Source organism: Brachypodium distachyon, chromosome 5, assembly GCF_000005505.3.
Source record: "Brachypodium distachyon strain Bd21 chromosome 5, Brachypodium_distachyon_v3.0, whole genome shotgun sequence".
NCBI lineage: Eukaryota > Viridiplantae > Streptophyta > Magnoliopsida > Poales > Poaceae > Brachypodium > Brachypodium distachyon.
In genome coordinates, this window is record NC_016135.3 from 27,169,840 (window position 1) to 27,190,970 (window position 21,131).

At 45.6% G+C, this 21,131-nt stretch overlaps 4 protein-coding genes across 10 annotated transcripts; 2 read left to right on the forward strand and 2 right to left on the reverse strand.

The window, feature by feature from the left end:
* Nucleotides 1-1,600: 1,600 nt before the first annotated feature.
* On the reverse strand, nt 1,601-3,799 carry LOC100834263 (pentatricopeptide repeat-containing protein At3g50420). Its single transcript, XM_010229035.3, has one exon. It carries the CDS (start codon nt 3,797-3,799, stop codon nt 1,601-1,603), a length of 2,199 nt encoding a protein of 732 aa, XP_010227337.1.
* A 1,799-nt stretch (nt 3,800-5,598) lies between these two features.
* Nucleotides 5,599-9,199, forward strand: LOC100842714 (peroxisome biogenesis protein 22). The gene is made up of 8 exons (XM_003580752.4): nt 5,599-5,907; nt 5,994-6,176; nt 6,260-6,307; nt 7,613-7,669; nt 7,750-7,851; nt 7,962-8,027; nt 8,496-8,597; nt 8,691-9,199. The coding sequence occupies exons 1-8, from the start codon at nt 5,794-5,796 to the stop codon at nt 8,787-8,789; spliced, it is 771 nt and encodes a 256-aa protein (XP_003580800.1). The 5' UTR covers nt 5,599-5,793; the 3' UTR covers nt 8,790-9,199.
* Nucleotides 9,200-9,788: 589 nt separating this feature from the next.
* LOC100843018 (uncharacterized protein At2g24330) lies at nt 9,789-13,003 on the forward strand. Its single transcript, XM_003580753.4, has 5 exons — nt 9,789-10,254; nt 10,872-11,016; nt 11,324-11,433; nt 11,758-12,163; nt 12,237-13,003. The coding sequence occupies exons 1-5, from the start codon at nt 10,000-10,002 to the stop codon at nt 12,617-12,619; spliced, it is 1,299 nt and encodes a 432-aa protein (XP_003580801.1). The 5' UTR covers nt 9,789-9,999; the 3' UTR covers nt 12,620-13,003.
* A 192-nt stretch (nt 13,004-13,195) lies between these two features.
* LOC100843322 lies at nt 13,196-19,100 on the reverse strand. 7 transcript variants are annotated; one of them, XR_002960908.1, is made up of 9 exons: nt 18,588-19,100; nt 17,710-18,203; nt 17,132-17,231; nt 16,472-16,534; nt 16,214-16,331; nt 15,207-15,279; nt 14,494-14,555; nt 13,997-14,093; nt 13,196-13,861 (listed from the first exon to the last, which is right to left on the reverse strand). XR_002960908.1 is itself a non-coding variant. In XM_010242296.2 (9 exons), the coding sequence occupies exons 2-9, from the start codon at nt 18,087-18,089 to the stop codon at nt 13,817-13,819; spliced, it is 957 nt and encodes a 318-aa protein (XP_010240598.1). In that variant the 5' UTR covers nt 18,090-18,203; nt 18,588-19,098; the 3' UTR covers nt 13,196-13,816. The 7 variants fall into 7 exon arrangements, 5 of the variants coding, with proteins under 5 accessions (XP_010240598.1, XP_014751663.1, XP_014751662.1 ...); XR_002960907.1 differs by having other exon boundaries at nt 16,214-16,340; nt 18,588-19,098; XM_010242296.2 differs by having other exon boundaries at nt 15,207-15,298; nt 18,588-19,098.
* Nucleotides 19,101-21,131: the final 2,031 nt, after the last annotated feature.

The window sequence follows — 21,131 nt, forward strand, 5'->3', positions numbered from 1 at the left end:
ATGATGCGATCGCTGGCTAGCCTGTGTGAGTACGTACAGGCAGCCTGCCTGCCGGCCTCCGTCGGATGCTCCAAAACAGCTGCTGAACCCACGCACGTCCCCGTCAAATTAGTGTTCAAACTGTTCGTGCATGTGATCCTGTGTGAGCCCGCCCCGGGAGTTTCGGTGGTGGGGACGCCCCCGATGCATGCGAAATTGGTGTTCAAACTTCAAACTAAACTCTCCTGCATCTGCGTCCTGATTTCTGATTTGTTGACCAGTTTCAGTTAACTTGATCACACTTAACTGGATACATATTCGTCGCTCTCTTTGTTTTTCTGCCAGGCTACATGCCGAAACTAGATTGGAATTCTACGAGTTATTAATTGGTAATCTGTCAGTGCTGTAAAAAAACTTATGATTTTTTACCACCTTTTGTGGATGCAAAAATGTCGGTACTCGGGTGTAAGTGCAGCAGGATACATTCCCGGTCAATCAATTCTGCTGGCACGCGGATTCCATTTAAGTATGAAATGGTGTGCTCCTGTGGCTGCCTGCCTCTTGCATGTTCTCGCCTCCCTGGCCCTCCGTGATCACACTAATTAAATTAAGATGAACAAATAGTACTGCTAGTATTACATTGCAGAGCTGATCTGGGAATTACGTCTCACGCATTTACACATGGCTGGCCTGGCCGTGGTGGATTGATTATTGAAGGTTGGATGGCAAGTTGATGATACCTGGCCCTTCTCCGTACGTACAGGAGCAGCTAATAAATTGTTTGATTCTATAGGCTGTTGGAAATTCTGTAGCTGTTGTGTTTATCATGCTCAGATGGAAACAGAATAAGGCATCGCAGAGGACACATGGACCGTTTCTTTTTATATATTCCCAATGCAGCTCAGCCCGGGCTCCTTCTCAACCATCTTCCCGCTGATTCTTTTCCTAGTTTCAGGTACAAGGCCCATTTTCGTGCAGAAGCACATAGGTTTAGAAGCAGTATATGTGACTATATGTCTGTCTTGGCACATGCTAGTAGTTTCCAGCAGAAGTTAACTGGACGTTCTCACAGAGATTTTTTTTTGAAACGGAGGCAAAGTTCTCACAGAGATTCAACAAACAAAAAGAATCATGTGTTTCCTGGAGCCCCAAAGCCAATCGTTCAAGAATTTGTTTAGAGAAACTGAAAACCTGTCCAATTGCAGACATATGTTCTGTGATAATGAGTTACTTCCACCTCCATAATTTGTTTGATGCAGCTTGACTGTGAAGTTTCCTTGATCAAATGCTGCTAACGGTGCTAATTTGGAAACAGTAAATTCATAGATTGTCCCTTGGTAGGTAACATTCTCACTTTTTTTTCTTAACCCTTGCACCCAAAATCTTATCATAAGTTCTCTCTCAACAGAAAACTGTTAATAGTTATTTAGCCACTTGCCAGCAACTCATTTTCGCAACTATTGTCAACTATCAGTGTCCTTTTCAACCATCAGCAGCAGTGCAAAGAAGACATGAACCATATTTTCAATCTTGTAGCTCACCCCATAGTCCTTAACTCCTTATCAACTATCAGTTCTCAAATGGAAGCAAGTGAACTGCTCTTTTAACTCATAATCGCAACTTAGCCACATGACAGCAATTTATTTTCAGAACTATCCAACAATTCCATGTTTCCCTTGAGTCTAAGCAACTCGCCACGACAGTCGTCTATCTGAGTATGGTATTCATCGTCTGCAGAGAACACATGAACCATACTTTTAATCTCAATCCAGCTCAGACCAGGCTCTTTTTCAACCATCATCCCTCTGATCCTTTTCCTAATTTCAGCTACAACGTCCCATTTTCCTGCAGAAGCATAAAGGTTTGAAAGTAATATATGTGTTGACATATCATCTGGGTCCAGCTCCAGTGCCTGTTCAGCAGCATGGACACCAATGGCCAAATCTTTTAATTCTACACAGGAGCTTAGCAGAATTCTCCATAGCTCAGGACATTTCTTGGCGAATGGAGATTTCCTCAGTAAATCAACTGCTTCCTCCAATAAACCCGCCCTACCCAACAAACTCACCATGCTAGTATAGTGCTTGAACCCTGGCATAATACCATCAGTCATCATGCAAAACCAATAAAACTTCCCTTTCTCGACTAGTCCACAGTGGCTGCATGCAGAAAGGAGGGAGATGTAAGTTACATGGTCAGGTTGCAGCTCATCACGAATCATCTCACCAAATAATTTAAATGCCATTTCTGAATTGCCATGATTGCCATATCCCCCTATCATGGAATTCCAGCACTTCAAATCTCGCTTTCGTGTGGTGCAGAACACCAAATAGGCGCACTGGAGAGCACCATTTTTCGCATACATGTCGAGCAAGCTTCCGGAGGCACAGATATTCCCTTCATAACCACTTTTTACCACTTGAGCATGGAGAATCTCTCCTTGTTTAAGACCTGCAAGCTCTGCCGTGGAGTTCAAAGCACTGCTCAGAGAGAAGCTGTCAACCTTGTACCCTTCCTGAAGCATGCTAACGAAGTACTTCAAGGCCAATTCACACTCGCCCAACGAAGAGTGGCCTGCAACCATCTCGGTCCACACAATCACATCTTTCTCAGGAAGGGAATCAAACAAAATCCGTGCTGATCCTGGCTCATCGTTTGTAAAATACATATTGATCAGTGTATTCCCTACAAAGACACTGTTCTCCCACCCAGCTTTGACTATTTCAGCATGAAGTGCCATGCCACTACACATTGCAGGTAAAGCAGCAGCAGCAGACACCACAGCTGCAAATGTATACTCATCAGGGAAAACTCGTTCACCAAACTGCACATCCTTGAGACGAACGAAAGCATCCATGGCACTCCATCCATCCCCAACACAAGAAAATCCAGCAATCAAAGTATTCCACGACACCAAGTCGGGTGTGTCGATCCTCTCAAACACACGCAATGCAGCGTCCAGGTCGCCGCAGCTGGAGTACATGCCAATCAGAGCATTCTGCAGCGGCATGTCAGGGTCAAGATCCTCCGACTTCACCACCCAGCCATGCAGCACACGCCCCCGGCGATCGGCGGCACGTCCACACCCGCTCAGCACCGACGAGAGCGTGCTCTCGGTGGGTGCTATCCCACTCCTCGCCATCTTACAGAACAGCCCCAGAGCACGCCCAAGGTAGCCGTACCGCACGCTGCAGTGGATCGCGCAGTTCCACGCGACCTCGTCCCGCACCAGCATTTCGTCAAACACCCGGCCGGCGTCCCGCGGGGCGCCGCACTCGGAGTACATCTGGAGTAGCGCGGTCGGCACGATGTCGCTGGCGACGAACCCGAGCGACACGGCCTGCGCGTGCGCCGCGGCGCCCGCGCGGCCGTCGCGCAGCGCGCCGGCGGCGCGGAGCGCGGCGCAGAGGCTGGGCGCGGTGGGGCGGAGCCCCGGCGCGCGGCACAGCTGGCCGAACAGCGCGAGCGCGTGGCGCGGGGCGGCGGAGCGGGAGAGCGCGGAGAGCACGGTGTTGAAGGATACGACGGTGGGGTTAGGTGTGGCACGGAGCAGCGCGAGCGCGTCCGGGACGGCCGCGGAGAGGTGGGAGTAGAGGGAGAGCACCTGGTTGATGAGGAAGGTGGCGGCGGGCGTGCGCACGTAGGAGGGCGTGGAGGAGACCACGAGCAGCGCGTGCAGCGCGCGCGCGCGGCGGAGGAGCGCGGCGGTGCGGCGCGGGGACCGGGGGTAGGAGTTGGAGCAGGAGCGGCGCAGCGCCTCGGCCGCGGCGGCGAGGGCCGGCTCCAGCGCGGAGAAGGCGAGGCGCGACGGAAGCGGCATCGAGGCAGGGGCGCGCGCATTCCGTTTCGTTTCGTTAGCATAGGGAGCGAACGACCGCGCCGTGAACTAAATCAACGGGTTAACAAAACAAGAAAACTGCGGCGTGACAGACGGACATGCATTTGTGGGGCGCGTGGGTCCCCGGAATAACCATGCTCAGGCATCGCCACGCTAAGCTGGAATCGGTTTAACGCCAAGTACTAGGGCGCTATGGTACAGAGTGTAATGTCTTATGTGCGGGTGTAAAAGGTCAGATTTCTGAATTAGTTTGCGCGGAGTCCAGATTTCAAATTTGTTTGGACTTTGGGTCAATTTTGTCGAAATTCAGCAATTTGTACACATGCGTGCATGTGCTATTTAGGCCTGGACAAAAAGATTGAAGTTCGATAATCTTATTGAACGCTCGCTAACTCAGTTCGTTAAGGGCTCGGTTCGTTAACTAAAGAACCAAACAGGACTTTCTTATCGATAGATCGATAAGCTTAACGATCTTAACGAGCGAGCTCGGCGAGCGCTCGTTAAGCTCATTAGCGAGCTCGTCTTGTACATCACTTGTGAATGGCTACTGAAACTTATTTTGTTGTTGGAATTATGTTATTATTTCTCTTTTATTGTGTTATTTCTAATCTTTATAACGTTGTTTAACTTTTGATATATTTTGTTTGCTGCCAAAATTTATCCCAAGCAAATAGGTAATGCCCAAAAAATTTAGATCAACATGCCGTCTATTATCTTAACGAGTTTTTAACGAGCGCTCGCGAGCTCTTAACGAACCGAGCCGAACGATGGTTTCAGATCGTTAACGATCCGAACTCTTAACGAACCGAGCTTAACGAACCGAGCGTGCTCGTTAGCCAGCCTAGTGCTATTGTGCTCTCTTAGTTTTGGAAAATGAATTTTGAAGTTTTAATAATTCTGAAAAGAAGGTATGTAGTTTTGCAAAGTGACGTGAAAAGCAAACGCGGGCACTGCTCGAAGGGTTACCGGCGAGGACATGAGTGATGTAAACAATGACAACTTGGATCGCAACAACAACTTAGGTGGGAACAAAGGATACTAGGATTTGGGAAATCATTTATAAAAAAACATACTGGCATTATTACCTTATCTATTGTGTGTATGTGTCTTTATAATTTTGTCACGCAAATGTTCCTTGTCTTTGATATGGATCAAAAGGGTAGAAACTTATGGGTTCACCAAAACATTTGGATACACGTAATATCCCGTCATACTAAATAATTTAGTATGTTTAAGACCTTCTAAAGGCAATTTTTCAAGGTTACTTTATGCTTGTCTAGAAGCTATAATGTGACAATTGTACTTTTGGACGGTGTTACTCCGTCTATCCACTGGTCAACTCGTACTTGCAGCACATCGGTATTTTTATTCGGTCGGTTTGTCGCCCTTTCTTTTTCGACCCTTTTTTCTCCTCTACATCACCTTCTTCTTCACATTCTTATAACACTCTTATTTTCATATCAAACTGCAAATTCTCAAACTAAATTACATCATAGAGTAGAAGAGGCATTGCGCTAGGGGGCGGTTTTCAATTCATCTACTCCGTACTACCGAATCCACTTCGCAATGCTCGGTCCTTATTTTTGAAACAAAATAACAGAACATCCAGGTGTTAAAATTCTCAACATTGCCAATTCCACCGACTATGATTTTGAATCATCGTGTATCACCTCCAATCTGCGCGGTTGGAGATAAAAAAAACGTTTTGATTAAAAAGAGAAAGAAAAGAGATAAAAAAGAAGAGTAACGAGAAATGGTGCCTCCTTGCTCTCCGAAGAAGATAAGCACAGGTCCAGTTCCCAGAGTCTCTTTTCGTGCCTCGCTGGCCCCCGGTCTCCTCACACACACTCCTCCTCCGCCATCCCCTAGCTCTCACCCTTCCTTCTCCTACCAATCCGGCGATCTCCCCCTCCGCCTGATAGGCCGGCCGCCTCTCCTGCTCCCAGCCCCAAAGCCACCCGATCGCCGCCCCCGCAATGCCGGGCCTCGCCGCCGCCGCCGAGCAGGACGCCTTCTCGCTGGTGCGCCGCGTCGCCCGCGCCCTCAACCGCCGGATCTCCGACCTCGTCGCGCTCCTCTTCCGCCACAAGGTAAGCCGACCCGACCCGCCCCCGACCCGTCCGTCCTTCCGCCCACCCCCAGCACGCGACACGAACCCTAACCCTAAGCTGACCAGAGCGCGGGATCCTTCGGCGCCGTCGCGGGCTTCGCCATCGCCGTCGTGTTCGCGTGGAAGTTCCTGCGCTCCTCGCCGCCGCGGCCTCCCCGCCGGCCCGCCGCTCCGAAGCGACCGGCGCCCAGTTCTGCCGCTGCGCCCGCGGCCGCCGACGCGGCCGAGCCCGTGGGCGACTCGGGGAAGGTGGGTGTAAATTGTAATGCTTGCTGTAAATGTTTCCGTGGCGTTGGAGTATTTGATGGGGAGGTTTGTGGATTGTCTGGCAGCTCACGACGCGGCAGATCGTGTCGAGGCGACTTAGCGGGTGCAGGAAGGTATGTATGGTCTCTCTCCCTCTTAACTCAGTACCTCCTATGGATGGTATGGAAATTAGTTATCTAAACTTGCATGGTGCAATCAATAACAATGCCTGTGATGTACGCGGAGAAACAAACGGCGGATTTCACCTATAGGGCTGCGTGTGACTTCATTGATATGCTCGTGTTAGGAGAGTGCATATCCCGTTGTATATTAAGACAATTAGTGTTCTATTTTTTTTGGCCAGTGATGTTTGCGGTTGGAGTTCACCTTCGGTAATGTAAAGGAACGTCTAGGTTAACTTAAAATTGTTGAGCTCTGGGTTAGTACATGAAGAGAAAATAGTATACATGGGTTTGAAAACTTAATATCTTCCTCAAGATCGTACATCATTGAGTTAAGCATAAAGCTGTAGACATTATTCTAATTTTTTATCTGGGCCTTTTAATGCATCATGTACTCCAAATTAGTTCTGATTGTGATTAGTCTTTTTGCCGATTCATTTAAAGGTCTCGAGGAAAATGAATTGGAGGATTAAGGATGTATATCAGCATACATTGCACATGAAATTTTATCTTGTTTTGGTACCTAATGGAGATGACTGATGCTTTAAAATTAGTAAGTAGTTACATACATGCTTTAATTTTTTTTACCATATAAGAGATCAGACCAGAAAACAAAAACAGAAGAATACTGTAGGGTTTGATTGACTTCCCTGGATCCTTGGTAGAGATTGGCATGCCCATGGGTGCTAAATCTTAGTGTTTGGATGCACGGGCGCATAAATTCATCTAGCTGGCCAGTTGCAAGATTCTTGATGAAGTTTTGGGGCCCGGCTTGCCAATTTGTATGACTTGATAGTTTCATGTATAGTGCATTATTAAGTGGCATCAGTATCTATTGAGTTTGGCTAAGGTCTTAGGTGTTATGACATAAAATGAGGGATGTGAAAGTATAATGCGCGAACTAAAGGTTTTCTAACATTCTTCCTCAACTCTTGAGATGCTAGCCAACTCATAACCCAGCCAGCCAAACAACATCTTCACAGGACCAGGTTGAGCACAACCTGTTTGTAGGGAAAGGTTAAGCACAAACTACAAAGGCAGTCCTCCTCTTGCACAGAATATGAGCGCAGTTTAGGGCAGTGTGGTTCAATTCTTGGTGCTGGCCTGAAGCCACCCTGCCCCTGGCAAGCAGCCACACCCATAGTGATATAGACACACTTAGAAGTTAGAATCTTCCTATACTGGCGACACTTCAGACAATGTATCTGTATGGACTCTTGATACTTCTGCAGAAGTTTAAATATCTTTTTTATACAGGTTACTTGCCAACTACTTGGTGTGGTTTTTGAGGAGAACACTCCTGAGGAGCTTCAGGTTTGATTTGTATGTCTTACGGTGTTTATGTATCCCTCCCACGATTGCTGCTAACTGTTGCCTTTGTCTCCTTGATGCAGAAACATGCCACCGTTAGGCCCTCAGTGGTGGACCTCTTACTGGAAATATCCAAATGTTGTGATTTTTATCTGATGGAAACTGTACTTGATGATAAGAGCGAGGTTTAAGTTTCATAGTGCATCCTTGCATTTCTTTGTAGTCTATCATGCACAATTTTTGTAACTACATATTAAGTAATATAGTTCTTAAATATGATTTTCCATAACTATAGGAGAATGCTCTTATGGCCCTGGAGAGTGCCGGACTTTTCAGGACTGGTGGCTTGATGAAAGAAAAGGTGACGAGTTGCACTTGGTTCGGTTATTTATTATAGTATTTCATATATTTTATTTTCTCCTTGTGTTCCATTACCAGATAATTTCAATGCTGTGGTGAATCATGCTTTATTTATATGAATGACAACACATTTTCACCGAAATCATTGTTTGACCCGATATGGGTTGTACAATGGAATTAATTGCATGCTGTGTGAATATATGATAGAACATAGCATTTGACGTGGCTGGTAGCTGGTAGCTGCTGATACTGGTGTTGTTTTTAGTGGGACTCTAGTTTAGCTCAAGCTTTTATAGTGATACATTTAGCTGATCAGTTCTGCGGAATTGGTTGACTATTTAGTTGAAGGTCTTGTTAGCAAAGGAATATCTGTCCTCGTGTATATTTGGATTCTGGAACATTTTGGATGCATGTCACTTCATCTATTTCTGTCACCTACATCTATTACTGAGTGAAAAGGTACCTGCAGGTACTCTTCTGCAGCAGTGAAGTTGGCCGAACTTCATTCGTTCGACAGTTGGAGGCTGATTTCCACATTGATACAAGCCTCGATATAATTTCCCAACTATCCGTATGTCCTATTGCATCTTCATTTTCTCTTGAGCAGGTTTCTTCTGATTATTCTCATCTCATATGGTAGCGCTTTCCTTTCTTTTACATCCAGCGATTTATCCGGTGCCAGCTATTTGTCTCCTCCATGGAAGGAGGACAGCTCGCGGCCAATGTATTTAATTCTCCAAACCTTGAGCGGTTCTTCTCTTGAAAGCATGAAGCACAAACAGAGGGGGTTCACACCCAAAATGTGTGCATTCTAGTAGCAATGGATCCTTTCAAGCTTCCGAGGTGTCGTGGAATTCCTTGGCACCAGCTGTGGCAGCTTGAACTCTCAGATATACAGCCAAGCTGGCACCCAGATTTGCCGATCGTGTTGAGGCATCATCTGGCGTCGGTTTCGATTGGTTCGCTTAGCAGGGCTATAGGATAAGTTAAAATGCCTGAAGTTTATGGCTATGCACCGATGTTGTAAATTGAATAGCACAGATCTCCGCTGTAGTCGAATTAACTTGTGTATGTAATTGCAGATGATGTTTTTCATTTACTTGTGACTCGATGGAAACAAACTGTCTTACCGTACCGAGGAAATTGTACCATGCTGCCCAATGGTTCTGACGAGTTTCTCATGCGAAATGTTTGATCCGTTGTGGAGAGCAGTTAAATATAATTGCACGGATTTCACTGGAGAAAACAAGGCCAAGTTGTCGTGATACAAATGTGGTGAGTTGAGCATAGATAAACAAGAAATGATACGGCAGTATTTGAATTTATTTGAAAACTAGCACAGTTAGAGAGAATGTTGTACTATCATCCATAATCTATAGTTGTTCTCATTTCAGTGATTTGAGGCAAATAAACAAGTGATGGATTCCAAAATGTGAAAGTTAAAAAGTAAAGACAAGCTGGACAGCCGGTGGATTCACCTGTTAACACCGTAAGTTATTTGAGTGAATTCGGAGGGCAACCCGACCATTGTTCCCGACAGACAAACTCGCAGCCCGCTTCAAAGGGCCACGAAATCGATCTGATCCCTGGCACCTACTACCGACCGACCGTGAATACACCAAGTCCACGATAGCTCACAGAGCCAACCTTACCTTCTCGATCCACGGTCCACGGCATCCATCGGGAATGAACCACGTCCACCTGATTAAACAAGCAAATAATGCCGCCTAATCCCACGAACGTTGTCGAAGAAAAAAAGGGTACCACGTACACGGCGCCTTTTCGTTCCAAGTTTCCTCCCTCCGGCTTCCCCACGAGCGCGGAGAACCTTCTCCGCGAAGCAAATCATCCCTCCCTTCCTTCCTTCCTCTCCAGGGCGCGGTTCGCGCAACCAAGCAACCCGCGGGGGCGTGGCGGAGCACTGGGCCATCAACGAACCGATTGATCCGATCCGATCCCGATCGGGAGGCGGCATGGCGGACGGGGACTTCGCGTCGGTGTCGGCGGCGTCGCCGAGGTCGCCGGAGACGCCGTCGACGCTGAGGCGGAGGCAGCGCGGGCTCGTGTCGCGGGTGTGGAAGGGCATCTTCGGCCGCCGCGAGGACGTCGAGAAGCTCCTGCAGGCGCTCTCCAGGGAGGAGGAGGCGCTACGCTCCCGCGTCACCCGACGCGCCCGCGCCTCGCGCCAGTCCGCACACAACGTGCTCGCCCTCGCCGCAGCGCTCGAGGTACGTACAGTCCCTCCCCATTCCGTTTTCCTTTCAATCGTAGCAGAAATGCTCGCGGATCGCGTGTTAAGGCAGGCAAACGCCCAGTCCGGACCTGATCCTCGTGTACAAGGGAGGAACGGATTCTTACATTTTATGATATGTAAGCCCCACTGGATGTTTCGATTAGTGATCGAACATTTTGCCAGAGGTGTATGTAGCATCTTATGTTGTGGAATATTGTGCTATGTGCCTGTATATCGTTGTGTAATTTGCGATGTTGCGACAGGCGAATCGCTCCAGCTTCCAGGGACAGCGATTAGGCTTGGTCCATTAAGTACCTGTTCCTATCGATAGGACTGAATGTGTCGATGACAGGGTCATCTGTGTCTTTTTTCCTCTGGAACAGATTGCGGCTATTGGATGTTTGATTAGTGATCGAATCGTTTCGTCAGACGTGTAGCATGTTATGTTGTGGAATATTGTGCTATATTGTTTTGCAATTTGCGTTGTTGCGACAGGCGAATCGCTCCAGCTTCCAGGGACAGCGATTAGGCTTGGTCCATTAAGGATCTGTTCCTATCGATAGGACTGGAGTGCGCCGATGACAGGATTATATGTTTTTTTTTCTGAAACAGATTGCAGCTGTTGGATATGCGATTATGACTACAAGATCTCCGGACATCAGCTGGCAGATGAGGGCAGCCCGTGTGCTGCCCATGTTCTTTGTCCCTGCTCTAGCTGCTCTCATTTACTCAGCTATTACAAGCCTTACAAAAATGCGTAAGCACACTCGCATCCGCCTCTGTTTTTCTCTGGGTGTTTTCTTTTTTCAGATGTGAGTTTACCGTTAGGTTATAGTTATCATTTGAGTGTTTGAAGTTTTAAAAAGGAAAGGCTTGATAAATTGCACAACACATTTCAACATCTTATTGCATAGATTAGTAGTAACCTGCTACTAAATTGTTTCTCAAAATAGGTTTACCTTTGAAAGGTGTCCAGTTAGCACAATCAATTGTTCGCCACAGGTAGCCTTTCGTCATTTCGTGGTTGATGGACTGATGTTTGTGGTCATTATTCTGTCTTGCAGTTGATAATAGAGACCAACATACTCTCGAGAAGCTTCGTGCCGAAAGGCAGGCCAAGATTGATGAATTGAAGGAGAGAACAAATTACTACACTACACAGCAACTTATTCAGGTGGTTACCTATTTTTGCTCCATTACATGTTCAGTCAGCCGTGCTCTTTCTACATGCAGTGTTTTATTTGCTACTAATTAGTGTATGAATAAAGGGAACATGTGCTCTATTCTTCTCATTTTTGTGCTCCTGAAACAGTACGGACCTATGTAATTCACAGGATTCCAAATATATAGGAATGGAAAAATCATATGATTGGATTGTCATGCCCCCTTCAATCTTATGGGATTGAATGTATGTTTGATTAAGAAAACATAGGAAAAAATTCGAAGGATTGCAAACGTCAACATTTCGTAGACCACTGACTTTATTTTGGTGATACAGAGATATGATCTTGACCCTGCTGCAAAGGCAGCTGCAGCAAGTGTTTTGGCATCAAAGCTGGGTGCCGATTCTGGATTGAAAGTCTTTTTGGGAGATGAATCGAACATGGATAGTGCATCGAGTAAAAGTAATGATCAGCATGGACAAACTACTGGTCCGAGGCATAGAAAATTAGCACATTCAGGCAATGGCTCTGGGCGGATCCATGCCTCTGAGCTACCTGACGGCTCAAGTATATATGATGGTAATGAAGGCCCCACTTCTCCAAGTCGGAGAACAGTTGAGCACTTCAGAGGCCATGCTGGTAATGATGGTGGATGGCTCGCACGCGTGGCTGCTCTTCTTGTAGGAGAGGATCCAACACAGTGCTTTGCGCTCATATGTGGCAACTGCCATATGCATAATGGTGGGGTACTTGTTATAACTTCGTAGCTCATACTGGTCAGGTTCTCTCTATTAAACCAATTTCAATCGTGCAGGTCTTGCGAGGAAAGAGGATTTTGCATTTATTACATATTACTGTCCTCACTGTAATGCTCTCAATAATGGATCACGGCAACATGAGGACAATGAGACAGTACCTAACTCTGGCAAGGAGACTCCTACAGCTCATTCTGATGGTAGCAGTCTCCAAGCCAGTGCTAGCCTTGCGAACTCAAATGTCAGCGGTCCTGTAGCGATGAACTTGCGGGCTGTTGAAGGGTTGCCTGAAGAAAGTCCTGCAGCGAGTAACTTACCGACTGTCGAAGAACTACCTGCAGAGAGTCCTATTGTAAGTAACTTACCACCAACCGTTGAACATCTACCTGCAGCTGCGCAGGAATCTGTGGAGAAGGCAAGCAGTGATCAACCTGTCAATTGAATTTACATGTTTCTTGTAAAGTATTGTATTCGCCAGTTTTGCGTTTATACCATGGATTGTCGCCCCAGGGCTTTAGTTGCATTGGTAGCATAGCAGATCACAGCTTTCAACACAGATTTTTGTGTGCCTACCACCGAGCTTATAGGGTATATTGTGGATTAGTGGTGTGCTTCTGCTAGTAGAAGCTTGGATGGTTCCACTGGGTGGTAGGACGGCCCAGCAATATCTATTTGCCTCTTGAAGGCATCTCCAGATATTGGAATGATGGGCTATTCTGTTCTGTCCACTTTTTTCTCGAGTATATAGCATCAGGAGGTTGTTGGGCGTCATTTTCTTTCTTTTTTGTAATATCAGCTGGCAATGTGGAGTATCAGTTTCTCCTTATTCTGTGTGCACAATTATGGAATTCTGGAATATGTTGCTGGCACATTAATGGTTGTCTGACTATAAGACTACATAGGACACGCCCACTTTGAAGAAGAGATAACTGAAACAAAATAGTTACTCCGTATTTAAGTTCGAAGAAAACAAAACAACACAATCTAAGGGAATTTATGCTTTTCCACCCATCAAAGATGATATAAGAGGCAGAATTTGTAGAACTCTAGTCCAAAGTTAAGGTTTCAGACACAGCATTCCTACAGTTTGGTTTGATGAAAAATTGAAATGACCAGAATAGCTAGAAGCCTAGACTAAGCCACTAAGGCGACATTTACGCAAACCTATGACACCTCTTGAACTGGAACGCCGTTAGCTGGTTTTACCAACACGGCACAATGCCACAATGTGTATCAGGGCAAGGCTCTATGCTGTACAGAGTACAAACTGGAAACAAATGCAAGCAGCGCCCTACTGAAAAATGTATTCACGACCAATTGGAGAAAACAAAACATGGAACACCTCCGGCCATCCAATATTTACAGTCACTTGGCTGTAGTCCCGAATCAATTGTGTGGCGTAGTTGCTGGATACACCAGCAACTCCTTCCCACACCCTGCACAACTGCAGGACTTCCTTCCAAATATGCTTGTGAGCTTCAACAGGAAAGGTAGGAAATAATCTCTGAGAAAGTGAGGCAACTATTCCTGGCACTCCATCAGTATAGCAGCATGTAGGCATTCTTTGCGGCATGGCTATGAAACTGAGGGAAAGAAGCTGAAGCCATCTGGTCTTTCTCCTTTCGGTATTTGGCACACATTAGCTCCGAGGTTCTAGCTTCATGTGTGAGGCATGTGCTGCAACCTTCAGGAGAAAAAACACAGTTCAGACATCTTCACGACCACTTCAAGTACATAAATATTTTAATATCATGGTGCGATAAAAGCTGTGGTCCATATGGTGAACCTCTCCTATAATTGCCAGGTTGTGCGCTCTTACCATTCTGTCAACATGAAGAAGTGAATTGAGCTGGTCTTCATGTACAAATTCTGGCAGTGGAGGCATCTGGCTCATGATGCCAGGTGTCTCACTCATTCTGCAGAATAATAATACAAAAATAAATGTTAACAGAAAAATAAGCATACTAATATTAAAAAGATCATCGTGTCATGCTATAGAACATTGTGCAAAGCCATTAGATCAGTAAAAGGTACTGTTATCTCAGGAGAGCAACAAATAGAAGTCTCCGTAACTTAGGATTCTTTTGGCTGCCAGAACTTAGTACTTACATATCACAGCAGCTCCTTTAATTGCTTAGCTGTGAACACCATATTGTACGTTTGGATTTATAAAAGCCAAGTTAACAACCAGTACATTTTAAAGAGAAGTAGATGATGGGATGTGAAAATTATCCCTCCCGTACCAATGTTATAAATGACAACGGAGAAAAGGTGTATGAGCAATCTATGAACATGGCACATGTCACAGAGCTTTACCTGCTCAAAATTGTTTTGATGTTGTTATTCGTCTGAAGAAAGAGGCTCGTGTTTTCCTCGGTCTGCAAGAAATTCAGAACTTCAGGCATGAAATAAGCTAGCAATGAGAGTGACAAGTTCTGACATATAATAAATGCTTGCTCGTATCTAGCACTTAATAGCAGATGGCAATTCTCACATGATCTTCTCTATTATTGATGTTCTCGATGTGGTACACCCAGCCCGATCTTTCAAGGGAACAACCACAGCTCTATCGTATTTCTATAGATCGAAAGATCAAGAATAGCTATAGTTGCCTAAGACAGAAAAGGAAACTCACTGGCTACAGAGTACAGACAGTGCACCCCAAAACAAAGAGCGTTTTGAAGCACATGTTGCTGACGCAAACAAAATTTAAAATATGCAAGGCATCACTGCATTAGGCATACAGGTTAAGTCAGGCACGCTTATCTAAATCTTGTGATTCAATTTATTCGAAAATCCAAACAGTACTTAGCACTATATATCAGTAACAGGATCATGTCCCTTTTTGGTGGAATGACTAGTTGTGAACACAAATAACCACAAGAATACTAATATGTCAAACACAAAATCAGCAGCCATAATGAAATTGAGATGTTTGGCAGGCACCGTATGCTCCTTGGTTGACACTGGAGTACCATAAAAGCATGAAGTTTAGGACAGGAAAACTGGAGGTGTATCAGCATACGGACCTTGAATGTTTCAATATTTCCAGCAATCTGGGTAAGTAATTGATTATTTTCCTCCAGGAGCTGCTGGGTCGCACTATCCACAACAGGAGCTGCTTCAGAATGTAACAGAATCAACATATTTAAAAATAAATAAGGCCGACATGAGACTGATGGTGCATATTCATGAGATTGTCCATTTCAAGTTACTATTATAGGACTGCTTCAGAATAAATACAAATGAGCCTTCTTAGATGAAAAAAGACAGGAATGAGATAGTTGCACACCATAAAATTAAAGGCAAGAACTTCTTATTACATAACTCCGTGAAGTATTGTACTTAAGGACAATGAAGTGGAGCAAATTGACGAACAATAAGTACCCCCTTTTTCGGCTGAGTAGGATTCGAGAATAGCTGAGTAGGATTCGACAATGGGCGTGAGTCAGTGATTCGAAAATTTAATTAGCTTCATTTTCTCAATCTCAATCTGGATTCGTGCGGCAAAAATAAAATGATGATACTAAGGAAATCGGAAATGTAAGGAGGATGCAATGTAGTGAATACATGCTAAAATCTCATCCCTATAATCCTATGTTAGAAATGTTTAGCTTCAAAATAGTGCTACTTGCTTGTGTGTTGTGCTGTTTTTCACACTTTTGTAGTGGGGGTCTAGAAAATGCAATCTTAATAATATATTAACTCACAAAGTGAAGGAATCACAAGGTTACTTCCAGATGATGCTTGTACTAGAAGGTAACAAGCAAACATTGAGAACTTATGCAAAATGAAGTGTGTTTCGAATTCTAAGAAATCATCATTTTTCTTTCAGTCGGATCATAACAAGAGTATCAAAAGAGAATCACCGGCCATTTGCAAAGTTTAATGTTAACTCCAAAAGTTGACACAATTCAAATCTAAGAAATTGCTATTTTTTGACAATTTTTCACCATCAAGGGGGATGATACTAGGGAGTAGGGAATACTGAACAAAAACAAGAGAACGAACAGAGGTTAAAGATGCGGGAGCTAACCTTCCTTGGGAACTTGACACTGCTGATTTGGATTTTGCATCGATATTGAGAAAGGGTTCAAGTTGTTTGTAGGTGCCATGTTAAAATTAGTCGTTGTGGAGGATGCAACCATTTTATCCTGCATTGGCTGTCGAAAAACTTCATCAGAAGGAACATGATTGAGACTAGGGAAAGAAATAAAGAGCAATAACAAAGTTAAAAGTTGCACCAACCAAGACAGATGGCATTGTAAATGTGTAATCACAAATAGGAAAGTACCTTCATGTCTCTTATCTTTTTCCCAGAAAAAAATCCATCGGGTTTCTTCCTTCTATCTTTACCCTGTAATGAAAAGGGCATGTCAGCAGGACAGTAGTTTATATGCGCAGTTCTACTTACCATAACAATCTAAAATGTCGAGCATCACGATACTTGTATCCAGGTTGGAATCACTGTGAAAATTATGCTTACAGAAAGCACAGAGGTAAAACTTTGTCCAAGATAAACCAACATTAATAACTTAAGCCTTTAATTAACGGAGACCATGACAGAAACTCTTTCTGTAACTGGCCACATAAAGAGTACGCCCTTAATGTTATGTACTTCATCCACACATTGGTAACTGGCCATCTAGTAGAACTTTCTAAAGTTATATATCCTTCAAGTTACCTATTCTTTTGAGTCATGTTTACAGGTATAAAATATCAAGACATTGACATATTAGCAGCCTAGGCACCTCTCTGTGTGGCAAAGAGAATATGGCGAGGATAGATGGTGTCTTTAATTTGAATGCACATCTAGCTAGATGTTTAGCAAAATCAAGAGACTTTCTCACACTATAAGTGCAGAAAGAGACCAGTAAGAACAATGTACAATAACATCACAAACTGAACAAGTATGGAGAAGAGGCCACGAAACATTTGGAATAATTAACTTAACTGTAGACCAGCAGCACCGCAGTGCAACATCCCTGATGGTCCTGTTGGGTAGCATAGCCGCTATCTTGATGTACCTCATGATATTAGGTTCGCGACCATATCTGCCATTATAATTGCAAAAATTAATTAGCAACCGAAAGGAAACGCCTTGTTTCGTACACATGGTTCCCAGGCCAGATGGTGACACTTGACAAGATTCACTTTTCTTTCTTTCCGAGATTCCTCTGACACGAATTGATCAGCTAGAATTCGGTGAGCTAATTGGTAATGCAATACACAGCATTAAGACATGCTTATGGTCAAATCAATTGCAGTACTACTACAGTATGCCCAATAACGACGAAAATGATGCTATAGATGATTCGTTCAATATTGCTAAAAACTCAAAAGGTAAAAGGTTAACTTCCACAAATCCTGCTTTAAACTTCCTGATTGATGCTCCATTAACTCAAGCACATCACATGGGGAGAAAAAGAAGCTTGCCGCATAACCAAATTGGCCAATTCCATCAGCACAAGAAACAAGCCAGTAGCACAGTACAAGCAATAATAATTCAGCAAAAGGGGGGGATGAATTTACCTCGCGAGACCTTCTTTCAGTATATCCACCTCACGGTCAGTCCATTCCGAAGGCGAACCCGTGACGAACTTATGCTTGGGCGCAGACGTGCCACCACGGAACGCATCCCCTGACGACGAGCTCCTTGACGACGGACCAACCACCGAAGCGTTGCCGAACACGCCGTTGCCGTTGTTGTTCGTGGAGATGAAGAGGCCGGCGGTGCTGCTACTCGTCCCACTCATGCTCCTCGGAGTTACGAACCCCATCCCGGAAGCGCCGCCGCCGCCGCCCATGCTTGCGTCGCTGTTGGATTGGAAGGAGAGCATGTTGTGGTGGTGGTGGTTGTACACCGAGGCGGTGATCCCCTGATGAAATCCCATGCTGGAATCAGCGGCCATGACTCGCACCGGGGAACCAGCTAAATTCCCCGATCTAAATCGCCCATAAACACACGCGCGCGCGCACCAAATCCTGCAGGAGCTAGCCAGAGGCGCTTAATTCGGCGGATCGACCTGCACAAATCGACCCGGAAACATCACAAAATTGAACGGAAACAAGCAAACCCGCACCGAGATTTCAATCAAAACGAATCCCACGAACCCCAGTAAGAAGCAACGACGGAACGGAAATGGAATTCCGCCTCGGGAATCGTGCGCGCAGCAGCTCCTGCAGAAGCTTCGCATTCCCGACGCCCGAGGAGGATCCGATCGAAAACCACCCAGCCCCAGGAGGGCGGCGACGGCCAGGAGCTAGAGGGGAGACCCCACCCCTCCCCCAAAGCAAAGCGCACCACGACCAAGCCACTCGCAACCACCCGTACAGCTACAGCAGCGGCAGCAGCAGAAACCCAAGTCCAACCACACCGAAAATCACCCAAATCCGAAGCAGCGACTCACCTGTCTGCCTCCTCCAGCGGCGGCGCCGCCTAGGGATCGATCGCCGCCGTCCGGCCGCGGCCGCCCACCACCAACTGCTCCCGAAACCGCAATGACGTGGGAGACGTCGAACCTCGCTCGCTAGCCCGCGCGCAACCACCCCACCCACCGCCCTGACGAAGGCGGGCGGCGGCGGCGGCTACGACGAAATTTCCACTTAAACGGAGCCGCCGCGAGTCCGCGTCCCTCCCAATCCACCAAATCCCAATTCGAGCTCCAGGCTCCGCCCCGCCGCGGCGCAACCGATCGATTCACGCGCGAGACGCCCGCCGCCGGCCGGGGATCAAATCAACCGCAACCGCCGCGACCCGGACGCGAAGCCAGTAATAATAAATTAATCCTCCCTTTTCCCGTTTGATCCAAGCGAATCCCGTCGGGTTTCCGCCGGTTTGGTTCCGAGTCCTTGTTCTTAAAAACAGGCTACGCTTCCTCCTGCTACTACTACTAGCCCAGCCGCAGTCACGCCCATGCCTCCTCCTTCGCTTTGTTTTGTTTGTTTTATCGGCGCTTTCCCTCTCTAGCCCCTGGCATTCGTGGCTAATTACGGAACCGCTGCCATTTGGCGGGCAAAGTGTCGGCCTACGAAACGTTTGGGTCGGGGCGATGCGCGCATCCTGGCCGTCCGCTGCGGACGGCGGGAGATGCGGCGTGGGGCGCGGATTGGACGGTTGTTAGCGTTTCGCCGCGGACCGGGCTGGATGGGCCGCGTGGGCCCCGGCGGGCGGATGGGCCCCGGGGAAGGAATCTCCGAATCAACTTTGCGGAATCACGAACGGCACTGTAGAAGGAGATGACGAATGTGTCTTTGTTGTTGGTGGTGCGCGTACATGGCTGGGTTAATTGATTTTGTTTTGGGGGCGGCCAATTACAGGTGGGCCCAGGATGTGGTTTTCCTTCTTTTCATGGCTGGGTTAATTGATTTATTTATTTTTTGCGAGGTGAGAATTTGTTTGTAGGAACATTTTATGCCCTTGATAAAATTGTGCTTTTATTTTGCCGTCTTTTTGGTGACCAAGCAACTCAGTCAGGACATCGCCAGGCATTTAAAATTGTTTTGTTTTGCACTTTCAGAATAGCGGGAATGGGAGAGAAAGAAGAAAATAGTAGACGCCAAAATGTTGGCGAATCGTAACTTGTTGGTATGATGAATGTAACGCGGGATAAAAGAATTGTAGCTAATCTTTGTTGCGGTAGCCATTATTACCGACTATGGAGACAAGAAAACTAACTTTTCCTCCGAGGATCTTTGCAACACCAGTGTTAAAAAGTTGAAGCACTAAGGGTTGCTTGAAAACAAAAGCCGAAGCACTAACCAACATACGCCTTAATCTACAAATAACGGTCTTGTAAAAAGTGTTGATTTGTGGTCCATAGGTGTCCCTTTCGGAAACAATGTAAGCCATGGACAATAGATAAACAACGGTGAAAAAGAATATACTCCAGATTTTGAGCCGTGTTAGTTTATTTTCCAAGAGCATATGTGTGTTGGTTAATACTAATAGCAACTTTCGTGAAGATGTAGGGAAAAGCATGCAAAGAGCGAGCTAAAATCCGAAAATTGACTATTTGTCATTTGTAAATATTAAGTTAGCAAGATGAGCCCACGAGGATGTCTGGTTTCGTTAGCAACATGATGGTGCAGTAAAGCTACTACTAGGTCACACAAGATCCATGGCGGAGGCACGCGCACGTGAGAAGCTCCTGAAGTTCTTTGCTTTCGGTGAGGGCAGCAGGTCCCAATGGAACTTTGCCACGTTTCATCTTCTCATTGGCTGGATATGCAGGTGAAGACTTCCTGCTACGTGGACACCACAAAACCTCACACCGTACTCTGCCCAATGCTGCCTCAAAGTCTGCTCAAAGCTAGATGGAATATCATGGTTGCATATTTAGCTAGTACTACGTCCGTTTCATAATTTTTGACGAAATATTATATGTATCTAGACGATTTTTAAAAATAGATACATTTATTTTTGACAAATTTAAGACGAGTATTATGAAAGAGTAAGTACATTAATGAAATAAACAAAAGTGGATGGAGAAACAAAAGACGATTATGAAAGCCTACTCGCGAGTCATGCTCACCTATTCTGCAGTCACCTGCTTTCTTTCCTTTTCTTTTGTTACTCCTACTAGTTTTATGTCTCAAGACATTCTACCAACCTAGCATATCTATAAATACAACTCCGGAAGAACCTAATACAGTACCAAATTGCACTTCATCTTGCCATATGCATTTTCACTTCAGGTTAGCTGGGCGTCCTGATCAATTGCGTCAAGTACAAGTAGGACTTTTGCATGCGGTTTATATCTACCCCTCCCACACCTAGACCGACACGTTTTCGAATCAGCATAAACAAAAACTTGTTAAGCATATAGCACTATTAATAGTACTATTATTTTCTTGGTCAACTAACAATTTATATTATGTCCTCTGTTGCAGCAGTTGCACTTATGTTGTCATACAGTTGGTGGAGTAGCTTATTTGTAAATGCACAAGTTGAA